This window comes from Protopterus annectens, chromosome 8.part1, assembly GCF_019279795.1.
Source record: "Protopterus annectens isolate FY-2018-M chromosome 8.part1, PAN1.0, whole genome shotgun sequence".
Classification (NCBI taxonomy): Eukaryota; Metazoa; Chordata; order Ceratodontiformes; family Protopteridae; genus Protopterus; species Protopterus annectens.
Genome location: NC_056742.1, coordinates 246430760 through 246456768, shown reverse-complemented (window position 1 = coordinate 246456768; position 26009 = coordinate 246430760). Strand labels below are relative to the sequence as shown.

The following is a 26009-nucleotide window of genomic DNA, read 5'->3' as shown; positions in this document are numbered from 1 at the left end:
CTCCACACACAAAATCTTTTCCATTTGTCTGAGTAAGTTTTTCTGGTGCTGGGCCTCCTGGCCTCCAAAATGACATTCTGGACGTCCTTTGAGAGAAGTGTTGTTTGATAATTTAAGGTATTTTCCATGCAGCTAGATTTAAGGTCCTTAACTGACTGTGAAGGATCTGAGAGTTCTGTTGAGTTAACAGCAGAGGGAATTGAGGTAAGATTCATGGAGGGCTGCCAGACAAGTTTCGTAGTAGTGGGTACCAGTGTTGACGTGGCCAGTCCGGGGCAATGAGGATCATCTGTGGTCTCTCTGATCTGGTTTTCAGTAATACCTGGGTGAGTAGAGGCAGAGGTGGGAAGGCGTAGACTGACAATGCTGTCCAACTGAATGATAGGGCATCCACTTTCCAGGCCAGGGGATGGTAAGTCCTTGTGCAAAATTTTTGTAGCTGGCAGTTGTTGGTTGAGGCAAACAGATCTATGTCTGGCGGTCCCCACCTTTGAGTTATCATTGAGAATACTTGTGGGTGTAGTCTCCACTCGTGAGGGTCTGTCAAATTTCTGCTTAATTTGTCTGCCACAATGTTTTCTTTTCCTGGCAGGAATTGTGCTTGCAGTTGCACTTGGTAAGTTAATGAGAAGTTATGTACCTACCATAACGTTCCATGTTAGTTGTCTTCTCTCGCCTTCTTTCTTGCTTGATGGGTTCGGAGCCGATCCTCGGCTCCGACTCGGCACTTGCTAAGCTCGGGAGTCACTTTTACCAGCTCGAGGCAGCCCCATATCCCATGATGCAAGGCGGTAAGTACCCATATCTCGTTTGATGACAAAAAGGGCAATAGCACCTAGCATAAAACTTCCCAAAGGAAGAAAGAAGAGGAGAAAAACCTGCAGGATGGTAGAAGGACCAGCTCTGTATGGTCTTCAGAACTATCATTCTTTGTAGAGAAAGGTCTGTCCAGGCCTGGGGGAAGGAGGGAGGGTCGCAAGAAAGAAGGCGAGAGAAGACAACCAACATGGAACGTTATGGTAGGTACATAACTTCTCAATGTTAAGTTGTCAATCTCGCCTTCATTCTTGCTTGATGGGACCGCGTCCCTAGCACCTCTATCCTGGGTGGCTCAATGGAACAGACTCTTGAGAACTGTAGAGCCAAAACTGGCTCTGTCCCTGGAGGCCAAATCCAATTTGTAATGGGAAACAAAAGTATGAGGAGTGGCCCAAGTGGCCGCTGCACAAATAGTGTCTAAAGGAAGTCTAGCTTGAAAGGCTGTAGAAGTAGCTAAGCTTCTGGTTGAATGTGCTTTAAGTTTTGAGCACAGCTGTTTTCCCCTGAGCCGATAAATTTCAGAGATGACAGAAGAAAGCCATCTAGACAAGGTCACTTTTGAGACAGGAAGGCCTTTCTTATTATCAGCATAGGAAACAAAGAGTTGATCGGATTTCCTGAATTGTTTTGTCCTGTCCAAATAATATCTGAGTTGGCGGTGGACATCAAGATAATGTAGTTTTGTTCGATCTGTTTGAATAGTTTGGAAAAAATACAGGGAGATCAATGGCTTGATTCAAATTAGTCTTTGAGGCGACCTTAGGCAAAAAGGTCGGGTTAGTTCTCAATGATACTCTGTCTTTGTGGAAGACCAAATAGGGGGGGCGAACAGATAAAGCATGAAGTTCAGACACCCTCCTAGCTGATGTAATAGCTACCAGGAATAAAGTTTTCCATGAAAGAAATTTCAGGGAACAAGAAACAGCTGGCTCGAAGGGGGGAAGAATCAAGGATGTCAGCACTAAATTTAGGTCCCATTGAGGAGGAGGACTCCTGACTGGAGGCTTCAGGAGGAAAATTCCTTTCAAGAAGGCTCTACAAAGCCTGTGGGACAATGTTGTGATCTGCGAACCCGACATGAAAGTTCGAGATAGCAGCCAACTGAACTCTAACTGTGGAAGAAGAGGAGCCCGCATGAAAAATCTCCGCTAAGAAATCCAAAACTGCTTGAACTGGAGCAGTGAAGGGATCAATATTCTTGGCTTTAGCCCAATAAGAGAAACGTTTCCATTTGCTTGTATAAATCCTCCTGGTAGAGGATTTTAAGGAAGCTACTAGGATGTCTCTAACAGGGTTAGAGATCATAGGAAGCCTGGCTAAGGAAGGAAGTGGAGCAACCATGCTGTGAGGTTGAGAGAAGGGATAGACCGGTGCAGCTGACCGGATTAGTGAATCAGAAGATCTGGCACTGGGTCCAGATGCCACGGCTGCACCAAAAGGTGACGATGGAGGAACGGAAACCAAATTTGTCGAGGCCAATAAGGAGCAATGAGAATCAATTTGGCTCTCAAAGCGGTTGCTTTCTGGATAACTTGAGGGATCAGAGGAAAAGGAGGAAAGGCATAAAGAAGTCCCTGGGGCCAATCCTGGGTCAGAGCATCTCTGGGGGGATGGCCTGGCAGTGGGAAGAGAGAAAAGAAGTCTGGGCATTTGCTGTTTTGGGGAGTAGCAAAAAGATCGCAACATGGGCGACCCCATTCCAGAAAAATCTCTTCCACTATAGATTGCTTGAGAGACCACTCGTGAGGCATGAGAATAGCTCTGCTCAATCTGTCCGCTAAAATGTTGGTTTTCCCAGGGATGTGCGTTGCTACCAGAAACTGATGAGAGGAGATCGCCCATTGCCAAAGTCTGAGCGCTTCTCGACACAAGGGGTAGGACTTGGTTCCGCCCTGTTTGTTGATATACCAAACTACAGACATGTTGTCTGTGTGGACTGCAATTGTCCCTACGGGAAGAAAGTCGTTGAGGGCTTGCAACGTTAAAAGCACTGCTCTCATCTCTAGGACATTTATGTGCAGGTGGTATTCGAAAGGTTGCCACGTCCCATGAACCATCCTGCCCTGATAATGACCCCCCCACCCGATCAGGGAGGCATCCGTGGTGACAGTGGCTACGGGGGATGGGGGTACAAAGTGTCTGCCTTGGTGAATCTGGGGAGAAGTGATCCACCAAGCAAGATGATTCTTGCAAATCTGTGTCACCAGAATTTGGTGACGCATTGGAAGTTGTTGGTAAGACCACTGAGTGAACAACATCCATTGAAGAAGGCGCATGCAGAAGCGAGCCAGGGGAAGAAGAGTAATGGCCGCAGCCATGAGGCCTAACACCTTTAGAACCATTCTGGCCTGTACCTTCTTGTTGGCTAGAATGATCCTGACGTGACTTTGAATGTCTGAAATTCTTTGATCTGTAAGGGTAGCTGACATCCGAACAGTGTTTAAGTTTGCGCCTATGAAAGTAACAGACTGGCAGGGCAATAAGGATGATTTTTCGGAGTTGATCGAGATGCCCAATTGAGAACAAAGATTTATTGTGTAATCCCTGGCTTGAACAAGCTGATGCCTGGTGGTGGCTGAAAGGAGCCAGTCGTCGAGATACGGAAACACCTGGAATCCTTGACGTCTCAGGTGAGCCGTGACCACTGCCATACATTTGGTGAACACTCTGGGGCTGTAGTGAGACCAAAGGGCAGGGCTCTGAACTGGAAATGACTGGACCCCAGCCGAAAGCGGAGAAATCTCCTGGAGCGTCTGTGAATTTTATGTGATAGTACGCATCCTGAAGATCTATTGAGCACATCCAGTTGTCCTTCTGTAAGAAGGGCAGAATTGACTGAAGAGTGACCATTCGGAATCTTGTCTTCCTCACAGACTTGTTGAGTCTGCTGAGATCCAATATTGGTCTCCAGTCTCCCGTCTTTTTGGGGACCAAAAGAACCTTGAGTAGATTCCGGGCTCTGAATGATCTGTTGTAACTGGCTGAATGGCTCTTTTTTGCAGTAGTTTTAAGACTTCTAACTGCAATTTCCCTTAGACCGGGTGGTACATCTGGAAGGGAATTTGAATGATAGAAAGGACTTTCCTCGAAAGGAATTTTGTAACCCTCGGATATGATCGACTGTACCCATCTGTCTTGAGTGAGGGAACGCCAGGCTTCTGGGTACAGCGATAGTCTTCCCCCGACTGCCTCCAAGGACGGACAGCAGGGCAACATCTCAGGGATGCTGAAAGGGCTTGTCAGAGAGAGACTCTCTGCTTCCCTGGTTTTGTGGACCCCCTCTGCCTCTAGAGAGGCGTCTGTTGTTGTTACCCCCTCTGCCTCTAGGGGTAAACTGACCACGTGAATCCGGCGTGACTCCTTGGGATTTGCGGAACCACATCTTGCCACCCTTCTGCCCTTTGGGGTAAGGTCTAGAAGGGGTGGAAAAACGGACTCCTACGGCAGAAAGAGTTTTGCCGTCCTGCTCACACCTGGTCAAAGTTTCCTTCACTTGAGGGCCAAACAAAACTGACCCATCAAAGGGAGAGTTTGTGAAGGACGCCTTAAAGGGATCTGCAAAATTACAGAGCCGCATCCAAGCTTGGCGTCTAAGAGCCACACCTGTACCTGCGGCCCTACTCGCTCCATCAGCAGCATATATCATCAGTCGCATGGAGGAGTTAACAATAGAATTAAGGGTTCCTAGCTGCGAAGCAATTTTTTCTTGAGCCCCTACAGCTGTAGGATCCTGTACTACTTCACCTAGCTCCTTAAGGATATCCCTCTGGAGTCTGGTGAAGTGACATAGGTAGTTCAGCGAACGCATAGCAAAGGTCGCTGAAGAGAACATCCGCTTACCATACCTATCCATGGTCCTAGAGTCCTTATTAGGAGGATGGACAGGTACGGAAGGATCTGCAAGTTCCTTCTTAGTGGCAGCCGCCACCACCATGGCATCAGCGGGGACACCTTTTGTGAGGAATTGCTTGTCCGACGGGGCAGTAATAAATTTAGAAGACCTCCTAGGGACTGGCTCTACAGAGTCAGGAGCAGCCCACGCCTTTCGAGCAATAACCTGCATAAGGGGGTCGAAAGGCGGAGACACCCAGGAGGTGGAGGGCCGAGATCCAAACGCCTCCAGGTATACTGACTCATCCTCAGAGGGATTATTGGTGGGCCAGTTTCCCCTCTAAGGAGTTCTAGGATGTCTGAGAAGGAGACATCCTCAGAGGGGGATCTTGGGGATCCCTCTGACTCATCTAAGTCAGTATCTGAAGTGATAGACTCAGGGGAGTCTACGTGTTTCCTCTTACAGGTCCTATTCCGCGGAGGATCTCCTGACAAATCAGGAGAATCCTCGGAAGAGGGGGTTCTTCCCAGTGGGGAAACCTGAGGCGGAGGATCTCTGGGTCCGGGAGCAAGAGAAGTGGCAGAGATGTCGACAGGCACCATAGAGGGAGGAGCTAAGGGAACAGACTGCTGGCTGAGTCCAGTGGCCAGCACACTCTTCATCACCTCAAGGCTCCCTCCCAGGAGGTCCGAGAGAACCCGTTCCGAAGAGCCAGGAACTCCAGGACCCACCGAAAGGGAAGGCTCCGAGGCAGATGTCGGAGCAGAGCTCACCAAGGCCGAGGCTCCAAGGGGAAGAGTGGGGTCGGACAAGGGTCCGATGCCACTCACCTCCTCGGAGGAGACCAGGGAAGCCCGACCACCGAATCCCTCTAAGGAAGGTCTCAAAGAGGAGATAAGAGTAGAGGCTGAAGGAGCAGAAGGGGGTATCTGTCCCTCAGCCGTAGCAGAAACTATTCCCGAAGACTCCAACTCCAAACTCTGGGGTAGAGTCGAAGGAGGAACTGCAATGGGGTGTGGACTAATAGTCGTCTGTTGAGACGGACTATGTAGCATTTGGGCCAGTGCCTGTGATTTTAATAATCTACTGACCACTCTCTCTAAATCATGGTCAGAAAGCCTGGATGACTTTGAAGATCGGCTCCGATGGCTCCGTTCCGAGAGGAGAGGAGAAGCCGGGGCCGAGAGCATCGGCTCCAAGGAAGGGGACCTAGACCTCTTCCTCGAAGGAACCATCGGAGCCGATGAAACTATAGAAGCTGTCTGAGCCGATAACTTCTCGGCACCGACAGTTTTGATGCATCGGCTCCAGCCGGAGCCGATACAGCCATAAAAGTAAGGGTGTAGGAGCAGATGGGCGCCGACACCGAAGCCTGAGCCACATGGTGATCGGAACCGATCGGAGCCGACACCGAAGTGGTCGCACCAGAATCGGCACCGATAGCCATCGGTGCCGGAGGTTAATGTAACCAGAATCGGCTCCAGCCGAGCGATCTCGACTCTGAAAGAGCCGGAGCCGAGGCCGCAGGCTTGGACACAGAAGCCTGGGCCTCGGAAGACTTAGAAGTCTTAGATGGAGCCGACTTAGTCGGAGAGCCCTCCGGCTTAAGAAGGCCCCTCAAAATGAGCTTATTTCTCCTTTCCTGCAGGACTCTCTGGCTAAAAGAATGACAAATCGCACAGGAGTCCTGCAGGTGGAGAGGTCCCAGGCAGTATAGGCAAGAAGTGTGACCGTCTGTCAGAGACATTTTCCGACAGCACGAGTCACACTTCTTAAAGCCTGAGACCCTTTCCTTAGACATGATGTAACACACACACACAACACCTGTCCAAGAATTTTACAATCCCAAAAGGGAAAAAAATAAATATTGTCTCACAAACACACACACACCCTAACAGGGGGGGGGGGTGGGATGGGAGAAGGCCTGACTAAAGTTTTAGAAGAGAGGGAAATTTAGTCAGGAAAGGACTAAAACTAGTCTAAAACTACAAATTTAACTATAACTATAACTTTAAACTGAAAAAGGGGCAAAAGTATTAGTGTATGAATCACTTACCAGGAGCTGGTAAAAGGAGGACCTCATCAGCGAAGCGGCAAACGAGATCTGGGTACTTACCGCCTTGCATCATGGGATATGGGGCTGCCTCGAGCTGGCAAAAGTGACTCTCGAGCTTAGCAAGTGCCGAGTCGGAGCCATCAAGCAAGAATGAAGGCGAGATTGACAACTTAACATTGCTGTGTTCCACAAGTCCATTGCCTGTCTGCATAGTGGGTAGGAGGGCGTCCCTCCTTCTTTATGTACCACATAACTGTGGTGTTGTCCGTCCTTATTAGAAGTTGTCCTGGATGCAAAAGGCCCTTGAAGGCTGTTAGTGCATTTTTTACAACTAGCATCTCCTTTTGATTGATGTGTAGTTGCCTTTGGTTTGCAGACCGTTTGCCCTGTATGCATTGTCCTGCCATGTGTGCACCCCAGGCGTAGTCCGATGAATCTTTTGTCAAGGTTTGGTTTGGTGGAGGTGAGACAAAAGGAAGGCCCTTGTTTGCTTGGCATGCTTGAGCCCACCATAGAAACTCTTTTTGAAGGCAGGGAATGAGAGTTATAGTTGCTTCGAGGCTGTCTCTGTGCTGGGACCATACACTTTTTAGGTACCATTGTAGTTTTCTCATATGCAGCCTTGCATATGCAATTAGTTGAATGCAGGATGCCATGTACCCCAATGCCTGCAGGAATTTCCTTGCAGTGAGCTGGGTAGAAGTTGCCATGTTTTTGAAGTACTGAGCCAGTTGTTTTTGCTTGTCTGGCGTGAGGTAAGCCATCTGGGTCGTTGTATTCAAGCTGGCACCCAGGAAAATTATTTATTGTGAGGGTATTAGTTTTGACTTCTTTTTGTTTACTGTGTACCCTAGGCAACTTAGCAACTTTGTCACAAATGCCAGATGCTGTAGTAGGATGTCTTTGCTGTCCGCTTGGATCAGGCAGTTGTCCAGATATGGATAAATTTGTATTCCTCGCTGTCTGCAGTATGCAATTACTGATGCCAGGCATTTTGTGAATACCCTGGGCGCAGTAGATAAGCCAAAGGGTAATGCAGAGAATTGATAATGCGTTGTGCCTGCCAAAAATCTGAGGTATCTTCTGCAATCTTGTCTGATAGGGACATGCAGGTATGCTTCTTGGAGGTCCAACGTTACCAGCTAAGACTCCTTGCCCAGCATGGGAAGAAGCTGCTGTAGTGTGAGCATTTTGAATTTGGGAATGTCCAGGTACGGGTTTAGAATTGAAAGGTCTAAGATGGGTCCTCCAGGCTTTGTCCATTCTTGGTAATAGAAATAGTCTTGAGTAAAACCCTTGACCTTGCTCTTTTGCAGGTACCTTTTGAATTGCTTTCATGTTCATGAGAGCTGAAATTTGCTTTTGTGCCTCTGCCCATTGGTTTGTTGGCAGATTTGGCATGCCTCTCATCCGTGGTAAAGTGTGAAAATGAAATCTGTAGCCTCGGGTAATAATATCCAGAACCCATTTGTCCTTTGTTATGATGTGCCAGTTTTGTGGGAAAAGAGCCAGTTTTCCTCCTAGAGGTGCTGCCTGGGCAATTATGCTTGGCAGGTGAAGAGGAAAGTCATTGAGTTTGTTTTCTGAAGGGTTGAGGATCTGTCGTCTCCCCCTCTGAGTTGTTGTTTGCCATTGTCAAGGCCTGAAGGTACCCTGTGCCTGGCCTCTGCCCCTAGGGCATCTGTACCTACCCCTTTGGGGTCTGTCTGAAGCAGGAAAGGACCAGTTTTTTGATGGCCAGTTTCTGCTGAAGCGAGGAGGTTGTACCTGTAAAAAAAACTGTTTGCATTGATTTTGCCTTTTCTTCCATCTTCTTTAAAGCTTCCTCTGCTTTGACACCAAATAACGCATCCTTTTGCAGTGGAGCATCCAGTAACTTTGCTTTGACATGTTCTGGTAAGGTCTGCTCTTTTAGCCAAGCATGTCTACGTATTACAGACCCTGTGACTGCTGCTCTACATGAGGCCTCCAAAGAATCAAAACCACACTGCAAGGTATGTTTTCCCACTTGTTCTGCTGCATGCAACAAATCTTGCATCCCTTTGAAATCTAGTTGATCTGTTTGAGGGATCATTTTCTGTTTTAACTGAGTAAGCAAGTACTGCTGGTATTTAATCATGTGGAATTGGCAGTTTAATGCTCTCATGGCCAAAGTGGCAGAGGTATACACTTTTTTCCCCCATCTTTCTAATGCCCTGGAATCTCTTTCCGCAGGTAGTGGATTCTTAGCAGTAGAGGCCTTAACCCCTTTGGGACCCTGGGAAATGGTTTCTGGGTCTGCAGCAGGGCTTTTATATAAAAACTTGTGAGAGTCAGGGACTCGATAGTATGTGTCAGGTTTAGGTGGTGCTGGAGGTAAGGAATCTGGATTTAGACTGGATTCCGTGTAGACATCATCCAGAATGTCCAAAACAGGTGCAATGGCTAGGGTCTATGCTGAGGCAAAAGAAGAAACTCACGGAGTCTTTTCTTGGAGTCAGAGTAATCTTGTCCTTCCCAGTGGAAATGCTCTCTCATGGTGTGCAGGGTTTCCCCAAAAGAGAAGTCTTCAGGGGGGGGGAAATAGAGGGAATAGACTCCTCAGCATCTGAGTCTTCATAGAGAGGGAAGGGGTAATCCTGTTCCTCAGAGTCTGCTGAGGAAATGGATTCCTGGTCAGAAGGAGGTAAATCTTCCTCCAGTCTAGGCCTTTTGTCAGGAGGGGGCTGGGAACCTCTGATAAGGGTAATCAGGTCCTCCGCCATTTTGAGCATCTGTTTTTTAGGCATAGGGGCCTGTATGGGAGTCTGTGGACTCGGTTTCTTAACCTTTGGAAGCTTAGCGTATGACTTAACGGAAAGAGTCGTCGGTTTAAAAACGCCTTCTGAAACCGAAGGCCTGTCCATAGTCTCCAGATCGCCGCCAGGGCTGGCGTCCGCGAGTTGAGGAGGAACCGGCTCCAGTGGCCCGGTAGATTCTGACTCAGAGGTAGTTGTATTTTCTAAATCTGCGGTAGTCAGGGGCTGCGTAGGTGCCTCACTGAATACCGAAGATCCGGTGGCAGGCCTAACCGAGACCTCGGTATCTGGTCTAGGTTGCCGGTCTTTGTCCTTGCGTTTTTTAAACATAGCGGTAGTCGGAGGTTCCGACGACATAATGTAGTTGAATTTTCTGCCAAAATAATGTCGGGCGGTATCAGCCCGACGCTTAATAGTGCGTTTATTGAACCTAGCGCAAAACCGACAACCAGAAATGTCGTGGTCTGGGCCTAGGCAAGGAATACAATAAGAATGAAAATCCTTATGAGGTATTTGCTTCCCACAAGAAATACAATTATTAACTTTGTCTGACATCGGTCTGAGGCAAGAAAAGTTTCCCCAACGGGGTACTTAGCTTTATAGAAGACTTTGGCTGAAATTCTGTTCGAAAATCTCAGGAGCTGGTCGACAGGCACTTGCGAACTGCTTCTGCTTCGGGCACCGTGCGGCAAGAAAGACTGAAGAAAATGGCGTCGGCTGCCTCTTTTATACCCCTGCCGCAATGACGTCAGGGAAGAAGCGACAACCGACGCCGGACCAAGGCTTTGGAATTCAGGCCGACTGCGGGACCGCCTGACGGCAGATAACCCCAGTGTGATGACTGCAGCAGCACAGCACGATGAACATCGCATGCAGTGGCTTATCCACTTTGAAACTGTCTGCTTTGAAATAGCCTTTCCTTCTGATCCTGCGGCATATGTCACTAGTAATTGCTCAGTTTTTCTTAGAGCTTTAGTCCTGCTAAAGTAGAACCTTAGCTGTCTGTGTACGTCCAAGGAATGCAGAATTCTCTCCCCCTTGTTCTGCGGATTTGGATAAAAGGTTGGCAGATTAATTGTTTGGTTAAGAGCCACACTGGAAATCACCTTAGGCATAAATGCAGGATTTTCCTCAGAGACACCCTGTCTGGGTAAAATATGATAAAAGGCACTACCAGCCATGAGGGCCTGTAAATCTGAAACTCTTCTTGCTGAAGTAATTGCTAGTAGCAGAGCTGTTTTCCATGATAAGAACTTTATATCAGCGGTAGCAGCTGGTTCAAATGGAGGCAGTGTGAGCTTTTCCAATACATAACTGAGGTCCTATGCAGGTAATGGTGATCTTCTAGGAGGCCTTAAATTTTTGGCTCCTCTAAGATACTGCTTTAGTAAAGGATGAGAAAAGATTGGTGGGCTCTGTATTGTAATGAGACGAAATGGCAGAGGCATGGATTTTAATTGATGAGAAAGATGAGCCTTTGTCAAGCATCTCAGTTAAGTATTGTAATATCTGAGGAATATTTGGTTCTGTTATATCAGTTCCTTCTGCTTTATTCCAAGCACAGAAACTCTTCCATTTAACAGCATAAGATTTTCTAGTACCAGGCCTTCTGGCTTCCAAAATGACATCCATCACAGCCTTACTGAGAGGAGTTGTTTGTATAACTACATGAGCAGCCATGCCGCCAGGTTCAGTGCCTGGAGTTGATTGTGCAGGATCTGACTGTTTTGCTGGGACTGTAGTTGAGGTCTTTGAGGTAAGGTCCAAGCTGGGTATTGAGACAAGTTCCTTAGGACTGGGTACCAGTATTGGCAGGGCCAGTCCAGGGCAATTAGTATAATCTTTGGTTTCTCTTGTCTGACTTTTAGGAGGACCTTGGGAAGAAGAGGCAGAGGAGGAAAGGCGTAAACTTATAGGTTTTTCCAACTGAAGGATAGGGCGTCCACTTTCCATGCTTGTCTGTGATAAGTCCTTGTGCAGAATCTTTTCAACTGATAATTCTGAGGAGAGGCAAATAGATCTATGTCTGGGCTCCCCCCATTTCTCTGTTATCATGCTGAAGACTTGTGGATTTAGTTGGTTTCTGCTTAAATCGTCTGCCAGAGTATTTTGTTTTCCTGGCAGGAATTGAGCTTGAAGATGTACTTGGTAGGTCAAAGCTGTGTCCCACAGTGCCATGGCTAATCTGCAAAGGGGGTATGAGTGTGTGCCCCCTTGCTTGTTTATATACCACATGACCATGGTGCTGTCCATCTTTTTCAGTAGTTGTCCTGGATGGAGTAAGTCCTTGAAGGCTGTTAGGGCATTTTGAACAGCTAGCATTTCTTTCTGGTTGATATACAGATGCATCTGTTTTGGTGTCCATATGCCCTGAATGCATCTTCCTGCCATGTGGGCCCCCCAGGCATAATTTGATGAGTCTGTTAAGGTTTGGCTGACAGGGGGTAGAGTGAAGGCCCGTCCCATATTTTGGTGACATGCCATTGCCCACCACAGAAACTCCTGTTGTAGGGCAGGGTATGAGAGGAATCATCGTTTCCAGAATGTTGGCGCCATAAACTTTTTAGGTACCACTGAAGTTTCTTCTTATGCAGTCTTGCATATGGAATCAGTAGGATGCAGGATGCCATGAAGCCCAAAGCCTGCAGAATTTGTCTTGCAGATAACTGGGTTTTTTGTTGCCATCAGTTTGAATTAAGTAGTCAGTTGCCTTTGCTTCTCTGGCGTGAGGTAAGCCATCTGGGCAGTTGTATTCAAGCTTGCACCCAGGAATGTTATCCTTTGAGAGGGTACCAGTTGTGATTTAATTTTGTTTACTGTGTACCCTAGGCATGTTAGAAGCCTTTTCACAAATGCCAGATGTTGAAGAAGAATGTCCTTCCTCTCTGCTTGAATGAGACAGTCGTCCAAGTAAGGGTACATTTGTACACTTTGTCTGCAAAATGCAATTACTGATGCCAGGCATTTTGTGAAGACCCTGGGCGCAGCAGATAAGCCAAAGGGCAGTGCAGAGAATTGGTAATGCATAAAGCCAGCCTTGAATCTGAGGTATCTTCTGCACGATTGTCTTATTGGGACATGCAGGTATGCTTCTTTTAGGTCTAATGTCACCAGCCAAGCATTCTTGCCCAGCATGGGCAGAAGCTGCTGCAAAGTCAGCATTTTTAATTTTGGAATGTCCAGGTATGTTTTCAAAATAGATAAATCCAGTATTGGCCGGCAGGACTTGTCCTTTCTGGGTACCAAGAACAGTCTTGAGTAAAAACCTTGTCCTTTTTCCTGTTCTGGTACTGGTTGAATGGCCCCCATATCCATGAGGGACATAACCTGTTTCTGTGCCTCTGCCCATTGATTTTTGGGCAGATCTGGCCAACAGTTTGCCATTGGCAGAGTGTGAAAATGTAATCTGTATACCTGTGATACTATGTTTAGTACCCACTTGTCCTGGGTTATTAACTGCCAATTTTGAGCAAAAAGTGCTAATTTTCCCCCTAAGGGTGCTGCCAAAAGAGAAGTGCTTGGTGTAGGAAGAGGGAAGTCATTAGGACTGTTTTCTGTAGGTTTGCGCTTTATCTCCTCCAGATTTGGAGGTAGAAGCACCCCATTGCTTTGACCTGTATGAATCTTGCTCCCAGTATCTGGAACCCTTAGGGCGTCTGGATTTGCCCCTTTGAGCTCTGTCTGACACAAGAAAGGACCGATTATTTGTAGGCGAGTGTCTATTTAATCTTGGTGGCTGCACTTGTAAGAAGTCTAACTGTTTGCATAGACTTAGCTTTGTCTTCCATTTTCTTTAAAACCTCTTCTGCCTTAATACCAAACAGAGTATCATGCTGTAAAGGTGCATCTAGCAATTTAACTTTAACATGATCAGGCAAATTTTGTTCCTTTAGCCAGACATGCCTCCTAATCACAGATCCAGTAACTGCGGCCCTGCAGGAGGCCTCTAAGGAGTCAAAACCACATTGCAAAGTATGCTTTACAACCTCTTCAGCTGCATGCAATAATTCCTGCAATTCTTTATTTTCTGCACATTCAGAAATCATCATTTTCTGTTAAAGCAATCCCATAACATGTTGATACTTAAGCATATGAAACTGACAGTTTAAGGCTCTGATTGCCAAGGTTGCAGATAAACCTTTTTTCCCCAATCTGTCCAGTGCCCTTGAATCTCTGTCAGAGGGGGGTAGGATTTTTTGCTGTTGAGGCCTTAACTCCCTTTGGACCCTGTGAAATAGTTTCAGGATCAGCAGCATGGTTTCTAAATAGAAATTTATGTGAGTCAGGGACCCTGTAATATCTGTCAGGCTTACTGGGAGCCGGAGGTAAAGAGTCAGGGGTCAGGCTGGACTCCAAAAATGCATCATCCACAATGTCTAGAACGGGGAATGGCCAAAGGCCTGTGCTGAGGGAGAAGAAGAAAATCCCTGAGCCTCTTTTTTGATTCTGAGAAGTCTTAACTCTCCCAGTGAAAATGCTCCCTCAAAGTATGCAAGGTTTCCCCAAATGAATATTCCTCAGGAGGAGAAGCAGAAGGTATAGACTCCTCTGCATCAGAATCCTCACAGGAGGTAATGACAACTCCTGATCAGAAGAGGAATCAGAAGAAATAGAAACCTGATCTGAAGATTCATAGTCAGCGTCTTGCCTAGGCCTCTTACCTGGAGGGGGATGAGTACCCCTGATCAAGGTAATAAGGTCTTCAGCCATTTTGATCATCTGTTTTTTAGGCATAGAGGCCTGTGCACATGGCTCATGCGTCAGTTTTTAGTTTTAGAAGTTGCTTTTGTCTTTGATTTTGCAGCTGTCATCGGTTTGATATACAAATGTTGAGGTCTGAATACACCCTCAGAAGCCGGTGCCTGCTCAGTGGCTCCGGACCCATCCGAGGGAGATACATCTGTCTGTCCAATACCTTGAGTATCTTGCGGCATGCCAGACTCCACATGGGTGTTGGTAAATGCCTGGGACTCGAAGGTAGCAGGTATCAGGGGCTGCAAAAGTGCCTCACTGAGTACTGGCAAACCGGTGACTGGCTTAGGAGAAGCTTCGTCGTCGGTTTTGGATCTCGACTGCCTTTCTCTGTCCTTTTCTTTGCGTTTTTTATGTACTCCGGTAGTCGGATTGCTATCAGACATTTCTGGGTAGTTAAATCTGTTTCCAAAATACTTTGAGGCAAAAATATACCGACGCTTAATAGTGCATTGGTTAAAACTAGCACAAAACCAACAGCCAGGCACATTGTGATCAGGGCCCAGGCAAGGAATACAGTATAAATGGAAATCCTTATGAGGTATTTGCTTCCCACAAGTAATGCAATTATTAATTTTTTCTGACATCGGTATGGAGCAAGAAAAAAAGTTTCCCCAACAGGGTACTTAGCTTTATTGAAGACTTCGGTTCTGAAACTCAAACTCGAATATTTCAGTAGTCGGACGACCGGCACTTGCGAAATGCTTCTGCTTCGGGCACCGCACGGCAAGAAAGACTAAAGAAAATGGCGTTGGCTGCATGTTTTATACCCTTGATGACCGGACGTCATTTAAGAAGAGACAGCAACTGACGCAGGACCCAAGACTTTGGAATTCAGGCCGACTGAGGGCAACCTGCCAGCAGATTACCCAAATGTAATGACAACAGTGAAACACGAAGAACATCTGTAAAGACACTGTCCAAGCTACCCAAAAAAGAAAAGAAAAATCTCTGATCATATGGGTTTGGTAATCGAGAGACGTAAAAGAACATGTAGCAGCAGTGTGCATCTTTCTGTCATATCAATTGCTCTGCTATCTTTATGTCAGTGTTCGACACAATATAGGAGGGAAACGACTTAGTAGGCTTTTCAACAGAAAGGGAGATGACAGCTGACCTGAGGTGGAGCTCTTATACAAAAAAAATGTGCACGCCTGGCACCTTATAAAATCTATCAGGTTTCTTTGGGACAGGAAGCAGAAACTCGGGATTAAGACACGCTGTAGAAAAGATATCCAACAATGCCTTCAAAATAGGAGGAATGGCAGAGGATTTAGGCACACCTATTTCCAAAAGGGCACAGTACTTTTTCCAATCAGATAACTGTGAATCTTCCAAATGAAAATGTTGCATCATTTTAATGATACTGTTTCCAAAAGAAAGCTCCTCCTGAGCAGAATCATAAGACAAGGTATTAATAGAGGCATAAGCCATTGGAGAATGGACTTGGGAAGAATGAGCCAAAGAATCATCCCTGTCAGATTCAGATTCCTCTTCCAAAGTAAGCTTTCTCTCTTAAGAGCAGAAACAAACAGCAGCAGGAAAAACGAAAGAGGCTTCAAGGGCATAACAGCTCTGAAAAGTGCCTGTGTAAAAGCCCACCAATCCTTCAGAAAATCCCTACATGTCTGCAACAAAAAAGTATGCTTAGACTTCTGTTTTTTCTGCAGAGCAAAGTAAAGCAAAGCTTGAGAAGTGAACCTTGACATCCATGCCAAGAACACAAAGAAACCCAGTCATTTTTTTGCAAAGCATGGAACTTGAAGAAAAAATGCAAACTTTTACAGCTTTGAAAGCCTTCACTCAGTGCTGCCAGACAGAAGGCGGAAGCAGTCTGAGGAAATAATTCACAGCTTTTAAACCCATTTTAGCTTCTGCCGCTGTTCAGCTGTAGATGGCACTAGCCACTGTAATACTCTAATACAAGACTACAGCTTAACAGCACTTGCTTAACAGAAGCTTGCTAAGCACCTTTCTGATGTCATAAAGTGTGTTTAACAAGCCTCTCTTTTCATCAGTTCTGGAGCACAGTCACAGTGCTCCATGCATGCCATGCAGTTAACTATTCATTAGGACACAAAGCTCACTAAAGACTCTAATCTAAAACATCCTATGTAAATCTAGTAAAGAAAGAATAAACCATTAAGTGTGTGCAAAGTTCAGAGAACATACTCCAAAATGATATGGTATAAACAGTGTGAAATTATCAGTCATTTTCTTACCTGGACTGTTCATAGATTCCTCTGCAGTCATCTGCATCAGCAAGGCAACTTGTTGACGTTCAGACAGTGGATAACCTGCTCGGATTCCAGCCAGCCCCATTCCAAACAACGAAGTACCTTTTCGAGGAGTGGGCTCCTTTTTAGCCCTTTTCCGTTCTGGACCTTGTTTCTCTGAAGAAGCCATAAGTATGAAGTCACTTGCTGTTGTTCATATTCCCACCTCAAAAGACTACTCTGTGTCACATACATATAATTAGTGCAAGCTTCACGGAGAACATCAAAAACACATTTTTTTCTTTATTCCAAAGGGTGTATTTTACCAAAAAAAGTTACACTGCCACCTAGAACAAAAACACAACATAACTATTTTTTCTCCTTTTGTCTGCCATTTCTCTGCTGTTTGGACTCAACACAGCAAACTGTGCTGGGATTGCCCTGAATCTTAATACTAACCTTAATTTAAGGACTTGTCTCCTTAGATCACACATTTTGCAGTCCATTACATTTAATATTTTTGTCCCAGAAAAAAACAGATATATTAAGGTGGTTGTAGCACTGCTACATTTCTCTTCCACTGGAGCTAAAATTCTAACAAACTCCCTGAAGCTACACAACTAGGTCTGTCACAGATAAGTAAACAGCACAAGAAATAATGCTGCCTTAGCCAAAAACTAAGTGAAGGAAAATGTCTTAACTAAAGAAAACTTTATTCTTTCACAAAAGCATACATTCGCTCTCCATGACTGGAAAAATAAAAAGCAGATATCAGCTTTTCACACGCATGGCAGAAACAAAGATCAAACTAATTTGCTAGAATACTCTCTGTACAAGTTTTTAAATTAAGCATTAACTCAAAAAGTCAGTTGCATGGGCACAGTCACCAACACAAAAGATGTCCGACTAGGATCGCCTTTGCAGTATGACTGATTAGCCATTGAAATTAACCATAGATGAATGTCTACCTCAATCCGGTCATTCATAGCATTACAGATGCCCCCAAATCAGAGCAAAACTCTTCTCTTAGCCCACGTCATTTGACAGATGGCTACAAGAGAAAGCATCCATCCTGATGTTATGGCATAGAGGGATGGAACCCTAGCTATAAAGTACAGTTTTGTACCTACCATAAATGTAGATGTCCGATAGGCATGCATCTGCAGTCCTTACAAATGGGTTGTCCTGTCGTCAGGCAGCCCTTCGGTCGGCCGGATTCCAAAGTCTGGGTCTGGCCTCGGCTGGTGTCGCACTTCACCCGACGTCATAGCTGCAGTTATTCGGGTATAAAGGCATCAGCCGACGCCATTTTCCTCAGTGTTTCTTGCCCCAGATGCCAGGTGCCCTCTAGGAAGGCTAAATTTGGATAAATGCAAATGTTTCCAAATAGTAGAGAGCAAACAAAAAATAAGCATGTATGTACATATATACAAACAAATACACCATAATAGATTCCCCCAGCTAGCTACAAGATGGGCAAATACCCTAGGAGTACCACAGAGGGGAAGGAGGGTGGGTAATCCTGACTGCAGATGTATGCCTATCGGACATCTACATTTATGGTAGGTACAAAACTGTACTATGTCCTTCAAGGATGCATCTGCAGTCCTTACAAATGGGTAGAATACCATAGCCAAACTGGGGGAGGAGGAGAAATAAGATTATGGTGTAGTTAAGATCCCTTGCAAAACAGCAGTGGCAAAACCTGCTCGGGATCTGGAGTACAAAGGTAAATTATAATGCTTGGCAAATGTATGCACGGAGATCCAAGTAGCAGCCTCTAAAATGTCTTTGGTAGCCACTCCTCGTAGAAAAGCTGTGGTAGTGGCTGTAGCCCTTGTAGAGTGAGGCCTGATGTTTTATGGAGTTTTCTTCCCATGGTAGGAGTAACAAAATCTAATGCAATTTCCTATCCACTTAGAGATTGTCTGTTTTGAAATTGCTTTTCCTTCCATTCCTGTTGCATATGCTACCAGTAGCTGATCAGTTTTTCTATTGCCCTTGGTCCTGTCCAGGTAGTAACGTAATTGTCTATGTACATCCTAGGTATGCAACAGTCTTTCTCCCCTGTTCTGTGGGTTGGGGAAGAATGTAGGTAGGTGGATAGCTTGGTTTAAAGATACCCTGGAAACCACCTTTGGCATAAAAGTAGGATTTGTTCTCATGGACACTCTATCTTGATGGAAGATCAGGAAGGGCTGTACTGCCATTAATGCCTGTAGCTCAGATACCCTTCTTGCTGAAGTGATTGCAAGCAGGAAAGCAGTTTTCCAGGATAAGTATTGTAATTCTGCTGTTGCTGCAGATTCGAAAGGAGGGAGTGTCAACTTTTCTAGCACAAAGTTAAGTCCCATGCTGGCAATGGCGGCTTCCTAGGAGGTTTTACATTTTTAATTCCTCTCAGAAACTGCCTGAGCAGAGGATGTGAGAAGACTGGAGGATCCAAGTTGTATTCTGCTGAAATAGCTGATGCATGAATCTTAATGGAAGAATAGGACAGGCCGTTGTGGAAGAGCTCTGCCAAGTATTCCAGGATGTTGGCTATGTTTACCAGTGACACATTTTCTCCTTTTGCAGTACTCCAAATGTGATATCTTTTCCATTTTGCTGAATATTTTTTTCTTGTTGAGGGTCTGCGAGCCTCCAAGATAATGTCTTTAACCCTTTGGGATAAACTTGGGTTATTTGGTCTTATGCAATGTTCCAGGCAGTCAGCTGCAGTGTTTTCAGGTTTGGGTGCAGGGTGCTGTAGTTGTTCTGTGTTAACAGTAAGGGAACCAGGGGCAGAGGCCATATTTGTTCCCGAGACATGCTCCTCAGTAATGGGTACCAATGTTGTCTTGGCCAGTCTGGAGCTATCAGGATGATCCTTGGACGGTCTTCTTTGATCTTCAATAGCACCTTGTGCATCAAAGGAAGTGGTGGGAATGCATATGCTGTCAGGTTTTTCCAACTGAAAGATAGGGAGTCCACTTTCCAAGCAAGTGGGTGGTACGTCCTTGTGCAGAATTTCTGCAGTTGGTGATTGCGTGGGGATGCAAACAAGTCTATTTCTGGTAGTCCCCATTTTCTTGTAATGGTTTTGAATATGTCTGGATGCAGCATCCATTCATGGGCATCCGTGGTAGTTCTGCTTAGTATTTCTGTTAGTATGTTTTCTTTTCCTGGCACAAAAATTGCTTGTAACTGAATGTTGAAGCTCAGGGCCACATTCCAGAGGTCCATTGCCATCCGGCATAGAGGGTACGAATGTGTGCCTCCCTGTTTGTTGATGTACCACATAACTGTGGTGTTGTCTGTCCTTATCAATAGTTGACCCTGTCGAAGAAATGGTCTGAATGTCTGAATTGCCAGTTTTACTGCCAGCATTTCCTTTTGATTTATGTGTAGGTGCAGCTGGTCTTGAGTCAATAAGCCTTGTATGCACTTGTCCAGCATGTGCGCCCCCCAACCGAGGTCTGAGGCGTCCGTCGTGATGGTCTGGCTTGGTTGAGTGCTGCGGAAAGGCAGTCCTTTGTTTGATTGACAGGCCTGAGCCCACCATTTGAATTCTTGCTTCAGGCATGGGATTATTGGAATTTGGGTTTCTAGGCTGTGCTTGTGCTGAGACCATAAATTCCTTAGGTACCACTGTAACTTTCTCATATGTAGTCTGGCATGTGGAACCAATATTATGCAGGATGCCATGAAACCCAAGGCTTGCAGGACTTTTCTTGCTGTTAGCTGGTTCTGTTTTGTTAATGCCAAGAAGTAGAGAGGGAGTTGCTCCTGTTTTTCTACTGTTAGGAATGCCATTTGTTTTGATGTGTCCAGCTCTGCACCCAAAAAGGTTATCCTTTGGGATGGAATCAGCCTTGACTTTTTTATATTGACTGTGTATCCCAGGGCTTGCAGTAGATAAATGACCCTTTTCAAGTCTTCTGCTAGTTTGTTTTTGTTGTCCGCTTGTAACAGGCAGTCGTCCAGGTAAGGGTAGATTTGAATTCCCTGAAGCCTGCAATGAGCTATTACTGATGCCAGGCATTTCGTGAACACTCTGGGCGCAGTAGATAAGCCAAAGGGCAATGCTGAGAATTGATAATGCTCTGATCCTGCAAGAAATCTGAGGTATCTTCTGCAATTTGGTCGTATGGGGACGTGCAGGTATGCCTCCTTGAGATCTAGAGTTACCAGCCAAGACTCCTTGCCCAACATGGGAAGAAGCTGTTGTAGGGTCAGCATTTTGAATTTTGGGACAATGAGGTATGTGTTTAAAGCGGACAGGTCGAGAATAGGTCTCCATTGGTTTTCTTTTCTTGGTACCAGGAAGAGCCTGGAGTAAAATCCTTGTCCTTGCTCCATAGATGGTACCTTTTCTACAGCTCTCATCCTTAGTAAGTGAGTTATTTGCTTTAGAGCTTCTGCCTTTTGATTTGGAGGTAGGTTTGGCATTCCTCTCTTGTTCGGTAGAGTATGGAAGTGAAACCTGTAACCTTGGTCTATTGTCTGCAAAATCCACTTGTCTCCTGTGATGTAATGCCAGTTTACTGAAAATAAGGCTAGCTTCCCGCCTAAGGGTGCTTCTAGTTGTTCCCTGGTAGGCGGTGCTAGAGCCAAGTCACTGTGACTGTCCTGTAGTAGTGGTGGTGGCTGTATCTGTGGCTGTACCTCGCTGGTTGTTAGCCTGCCACTGACGTCCCCTGTAGGCACCTCTGTATTGACCCCTGCCTTTTGAGCGCCTATTCCTGCCTCTCTGAGCTCTGGAGGTGTCTGGAAAGGACCAATTCTTGGAGGGCCAATTCCTGCTAAACCTTGGAGGTTGGACCTGTAAGAAATCCTTGACTGTCTGGACAGATTTTGCCTTCTCTTCCATCTTCTTCAGCACCTGCTGTGCGGGAGAGCCAAACAAATTGATCTTGTCCATGGGAGCATCTAGTAGCTTTGATTTAACATGATCTGGTAAGGCCTGCTCTTTTAACCATGCATGTCTTCTGATCACTGTGTCAGTCATGGCTGATCTAAAGGAAGCCTCCAGTGCATCATAGCCGCATTTTAAGGAATGGTTACTGACCTGCTGAATGTTATGTACCATTTCCTGTACAGATTTTTTGTCTAAAGGTTCATCAGAGGACAGCTTTTTAGTTAACTGGTCTAACATAAATTCTTGATACTGGATCATGTGGAATTGACAGTTCAAGGCCCTAGCTGAAAGAGTAGCAGAAGTGTAAACTTTTTTACCCCATCTCTCTAAGGCCCTGGATTCCCTTTCAGAGGGGAGGGGGGTTTTGGCAGAGGTAGCTGCTACAGCCTTAGGTCCCTGGGAGATAGTTTCGGGATCTGCAAAAGGAGCCTTATACAAATGATAATGTGTATCCGGGACCCTGTAGTACCTATCGGGCTTAGCAGGGGCCGGAGGAAGTGAATCAGGAGCAGTGCAAGCATCATTAAATGCATCATCCACAACAGTAAGAACTGGAGGGATGACTAAAGGCCTATGCTGTGGTAAATGCAGAAAGGTTCTAAGCCTTTTTCTAGAGTCTGAAAAATCCTGGCCCTGCCACTGAAATTGTTCCCTCATAGCATGCAAGGTTTCCCCAAAGGAAAATTCCTCAGGCGGAGAGGCAGAACGAATGGACTCTTCAGCATCAGAGTCTTCATAAGGGGAGAAAGGGCCCTCTGGAGGGTTTGAATTATCTGAATCATCAGAGGAGTCATCTGTAGAAACTGGCTCAGGGGGCTCTGCTCTAGGCCTCTTCTCTGGAGGTGGGTGAGAGGCCCTGTCTGGGTGAGGTTGGGATCCCCGGATCAAAGAAATGAGATCCTCTGCTAGAGTAAGCATTTGTGAACTAGAGCTAGGCCTGTGAGAGGGGGTCTTAGCAGGCACAGTTTTGGCAGATTTAGCTGCTTTAGCCCTGGCAAAGGCCTTAATCGACATGGTTGCAGGTGGCCTAGCAGCTCCACGTGCAGGGGTTGAAATATCCAAGGGGATAGTATCTGATAAGTCCTGGGAACCTGCAAGAGCAGGTGTGATTTCAGAAGCCGATTCAACCAGGTTGGATGAGGCCTCGGGAGGAGGTAAGCTTTCGGCTGAAGGAAGAACCGCGAGCTCGATTTCAGCCGAAACAGAGACACTTGCGGTTGGCTTAACCGTGGTTTCGGCCGAAACCGCGGACCGCGAGTGTCGGTCCTTTTCCTTGCACTTTTTAGAAATTTGCGTAGTTGGAGGATCCGACGGCATAATGTATGCAAAAGCGGAGCCGAAAAACTCCTCCGCAAATTCCGACCGACATCTAAGCGTCCGTCGGTTAAAAGAAGTACAGGCTAGACAAGCTGCTACGTCGTGGTCTGAGCCTAAACAAGGTAAGCAGTAAGAGTGGAAATCTTTATGAGGTATTTGTTTCCCACAAGTTAAACAGTTATTCACTTTTTCTGACATCGGCTGAGGCAAGAAAGAGTCCCCAACGGGGTACTTAGCTTTTTAGAAGTCTTCGGTAGTAGTAGAAGTATTCGGTAGTAGTAATCTCAGGTTCTGACCGACCGGCACTTGCGAACAGCTTCTGCTTCGGGCGCCACGCGGCAAGAAAGACAGAGGAAAATGGCATCGGCTGATGCCTTTATACCCGAATAACTGCAGCTATGACGTCGGGTGAAGTGCGACACCAGCCGAGGCCAGACCCAGACTTTGGAATCCGGCCGACCGAAGGGCTGCCTGACGACAGGACAACCCATTTGTAAGGACTGCAGATGCATCCTTGAAGGACATCTGAGAATGACAAGAGTTCAAATAGTATATTTTGCCCAAGAGCAGCTGGGCATGGGAGGGATGGGAAACGAAACACACTCATTTTGCAGGAAGAGGCAGCTTCTGATGTGCCAATTACCCACATGTAATTGAAAACTTGCACAGCACTGAAACGGCCAGGGCTGGAGATGTGGGCCCAGAAATCTCAAGATGGTGACAGTAGGCCTCATTAGCATCTGGGAGAAGCATGCATATGCACAAGGTAGGGCATACAACACTCCACTCTGATGTGGGTACTGACAGTCACCTTACCAGGACAGGGTTAGAGCCACATTCAAAAATGCCCTCATTGTCAGGATGGCAGTGATGGGACAGGCAGCTTCCATACTTGCCGACAGATCAGCCCTTTAGTTGGCTCTTGCCCTTACTTGTAAGTGGTGATAAGAACTGGCTCAAGCTCAACAAGGAGAAGCCCGACAGACAACAGAAATGGGGGGGGGGGCAGCATATTCATTCTCAATTCTCTCTCTTTTTTTGGCAAGGTGACTACTAACAAGCAAGCCATTGTTTGGGGGAGGGGAATAAAGTACAGTTTTGTACCTACCATTAATGTAGATGTTCGAGTGCTAATACAGCTGCAGTCATAACAGATGGGTTTTCCTGCCGTCAGGCGGGTCCTCAGTCGGCCGAATTCCAAAGTCTAGGTCCGGCGTCGGTTGTCGTCGCTTCCTCCCTGACGTCAGTGCGACAGGGGTATAAAAGATCCAGCCAACGCCATTTTCTTCAGTTTTTCTTTCCCCAGATGTCAGGTGCCCCCAGAAGGAAGGCAATACATAAAATTATGTAATAATGCAATGCAATATAATCAAAAAACAGTAGTTACAAGCAAATACACCATAAAAGAATACCCCTAGAGATGAAGGAGGGAGGGAAACCTGGACTGCAGCTGTATTAGCACTCGAACATCTACATTTATGGTAGGTAAAAAACTGTACTATGTTCATCGTGCATACAGCTGCAGTCATAACAGATGGGTAGAATCCCAAAGCTAAAAAAAAAGGGGTGGTAGGCACTAGGTGGAACTAGGAGGAGCCAGGACGCCTTGCAAGACTGCAGTGGCAAAGCCTGCTCTAGATTTGGAGTATAATGGTAGGTGATGGTGCTTGGAGAAGGTATGTACGTTACTCCAAGTGGCTGCTTCCAAAATATCTTTGGTAGGAATCCCCTGAGGAAAGCTGCAGAGGTAGCTGTGGCCCTTGTGGAGTGAGATCTCATGCCTGCAGATACAGATTTACCATGAAAAGAGTAACAAAAGCGTATGCAGTGGGCTATCCACTTTGAGATTGTCTGTTTGGAAATAGGCTTCCCTTGAGCTCCTGCAGCATAGGACACAGAGTTGCTCTGATTTTCTGAAAGGCTTTGTTCTGTCCAAATAACAATGCAGCTGTCTGTGAATGTCCAAGGAATGTAGCAGTCTTTCCCCTTTGTTTTGAGGATTAGGGTAGAAGGTAGGTAAGTGGATAGCTTGATTCAAGGCTACCCTGGATACTACCTTTGGCATAAAGGACGGATTGGTTCATAAGGTAACTCTGTCCTGATGGAAAATGATGAAAGGCTGCACAGCCATGAGGGCTTGTAGTTCCGAAACCCTGCGAGCTGAAGTGATTGCCAGGAGGAAGGCTGTTTTCCAAGACAAGTATTGCAGTTCTGTTGAAGCAGCTGGCTCAAAAGGAAGCAAGGTCAGTTTTTATAGTATGAAATTGAGGTCCCAAGCAGGTACTGGTTGTTTCCTTGGGGGTTTAATATTCTTAGCCCCTCTGAGGAACTGTCTTAAGAGAGGGTGAGAGAATAAAGGAGGATCAGTGTTGTATTTTGCAGAAATGGCTGAGACATGGATTTTGATGGAGGAGAATGAAAGTCCATTGCTTAGCATCTCAGCTAGGTACTGTAATATTTGGGGTAAATTTAGTATTCCTGGATTCTGACCCTTTTTCTCATTCCAGGCACAAAACGGTTTCCATTTTGCAGACTAGGCTTTTCTTGTAGAAGGTCTTCTGGCCTCCAAAATGACATCCTGCACCTCCTTGGAGAGTAGGGCCTGTTGTGAATTTAAGGAATCTTCCATGTGGCTAGATTGAGTGTTTTCAGCTGACTGTGTAGAGTTTTGAAGTTGTGCTGAGTCAGTAGAAGAGGCATTAGAGGCAGGATCCATGGTGGGGAATGCGTCAGGCTTTTCAGGAGTGGGTACCAGTGTTGTCATGGCCAGTCTGGAGCAATGAGAATCATCTTTGGTTTGTCTGCTCTGGTTTTTAATAGAACTTTGGGCAGCAGAGGGAGAGGTGGAAAGGCATAAACTGTCATTGTTGCCCAACTGAAGGAGAGTGCGTCCACCTTCCAGGCCTGTGGATGAAAGGTCCTTGAGCAGAATTTTGCCAATTGGTGATTTCTGTGGGAGGCAGAGAGATCTATGTCTGGCCTTCCCCATGCTTGAGTTATCATTGTGAAAACATGAGGATGCAACTTCCATTCGTGTGGATCTGTCATATTTCTGCTTAGGTTGTCTGCCAGTGTGTTTTCCTTGCCTGGCAGGTACTGTGCTTGAAGCTCGATTTGTAATTCTAGAGCCATGTTCCAAAGAGACATGGCTTGCCTGCATAGGGGGTATGAATGGGTACCTCACTGTTTGTTTGTGTACCACATTACTGTGGTGTTGTCCGTCCTTATCAATAGCTGGCCTGGATGCAGTAGGTCCTTGAAAGCTATAATAGCATTTATTACTGCTAGCATTTCCTTCTGATTGATGTGTAGGTGCTTTTCTTTTTGGGACCATTTGCCC

The 26009-nt window shown here is 46.1% G+C and overlaps 1 protein-coding gene across 2 annotated transcripts in view; it reads right to left on the bottom strand.

Annotated features, from left to right (window-relative positions):
• ANKRD11 (ankyrin repeat domain 11) overlaps positions 1–26009 on the bottom strand; it is a 1034395-nt gene that overhangs the window by 809822 nt on the left and 198564 nt on the right. For both annotated transcript variants that reach the window (XM_044081841.1, XM_044081842.1), the window contains exon 3: positions 16459–16629. In XM_044081841.1, coding sequence (XP_043937776.1) covers positions 16459–16629 — 171 coding nt within the window. The remainder of the gene's footprint in view (positions 1–16458; positions 16630–26009) is intronic.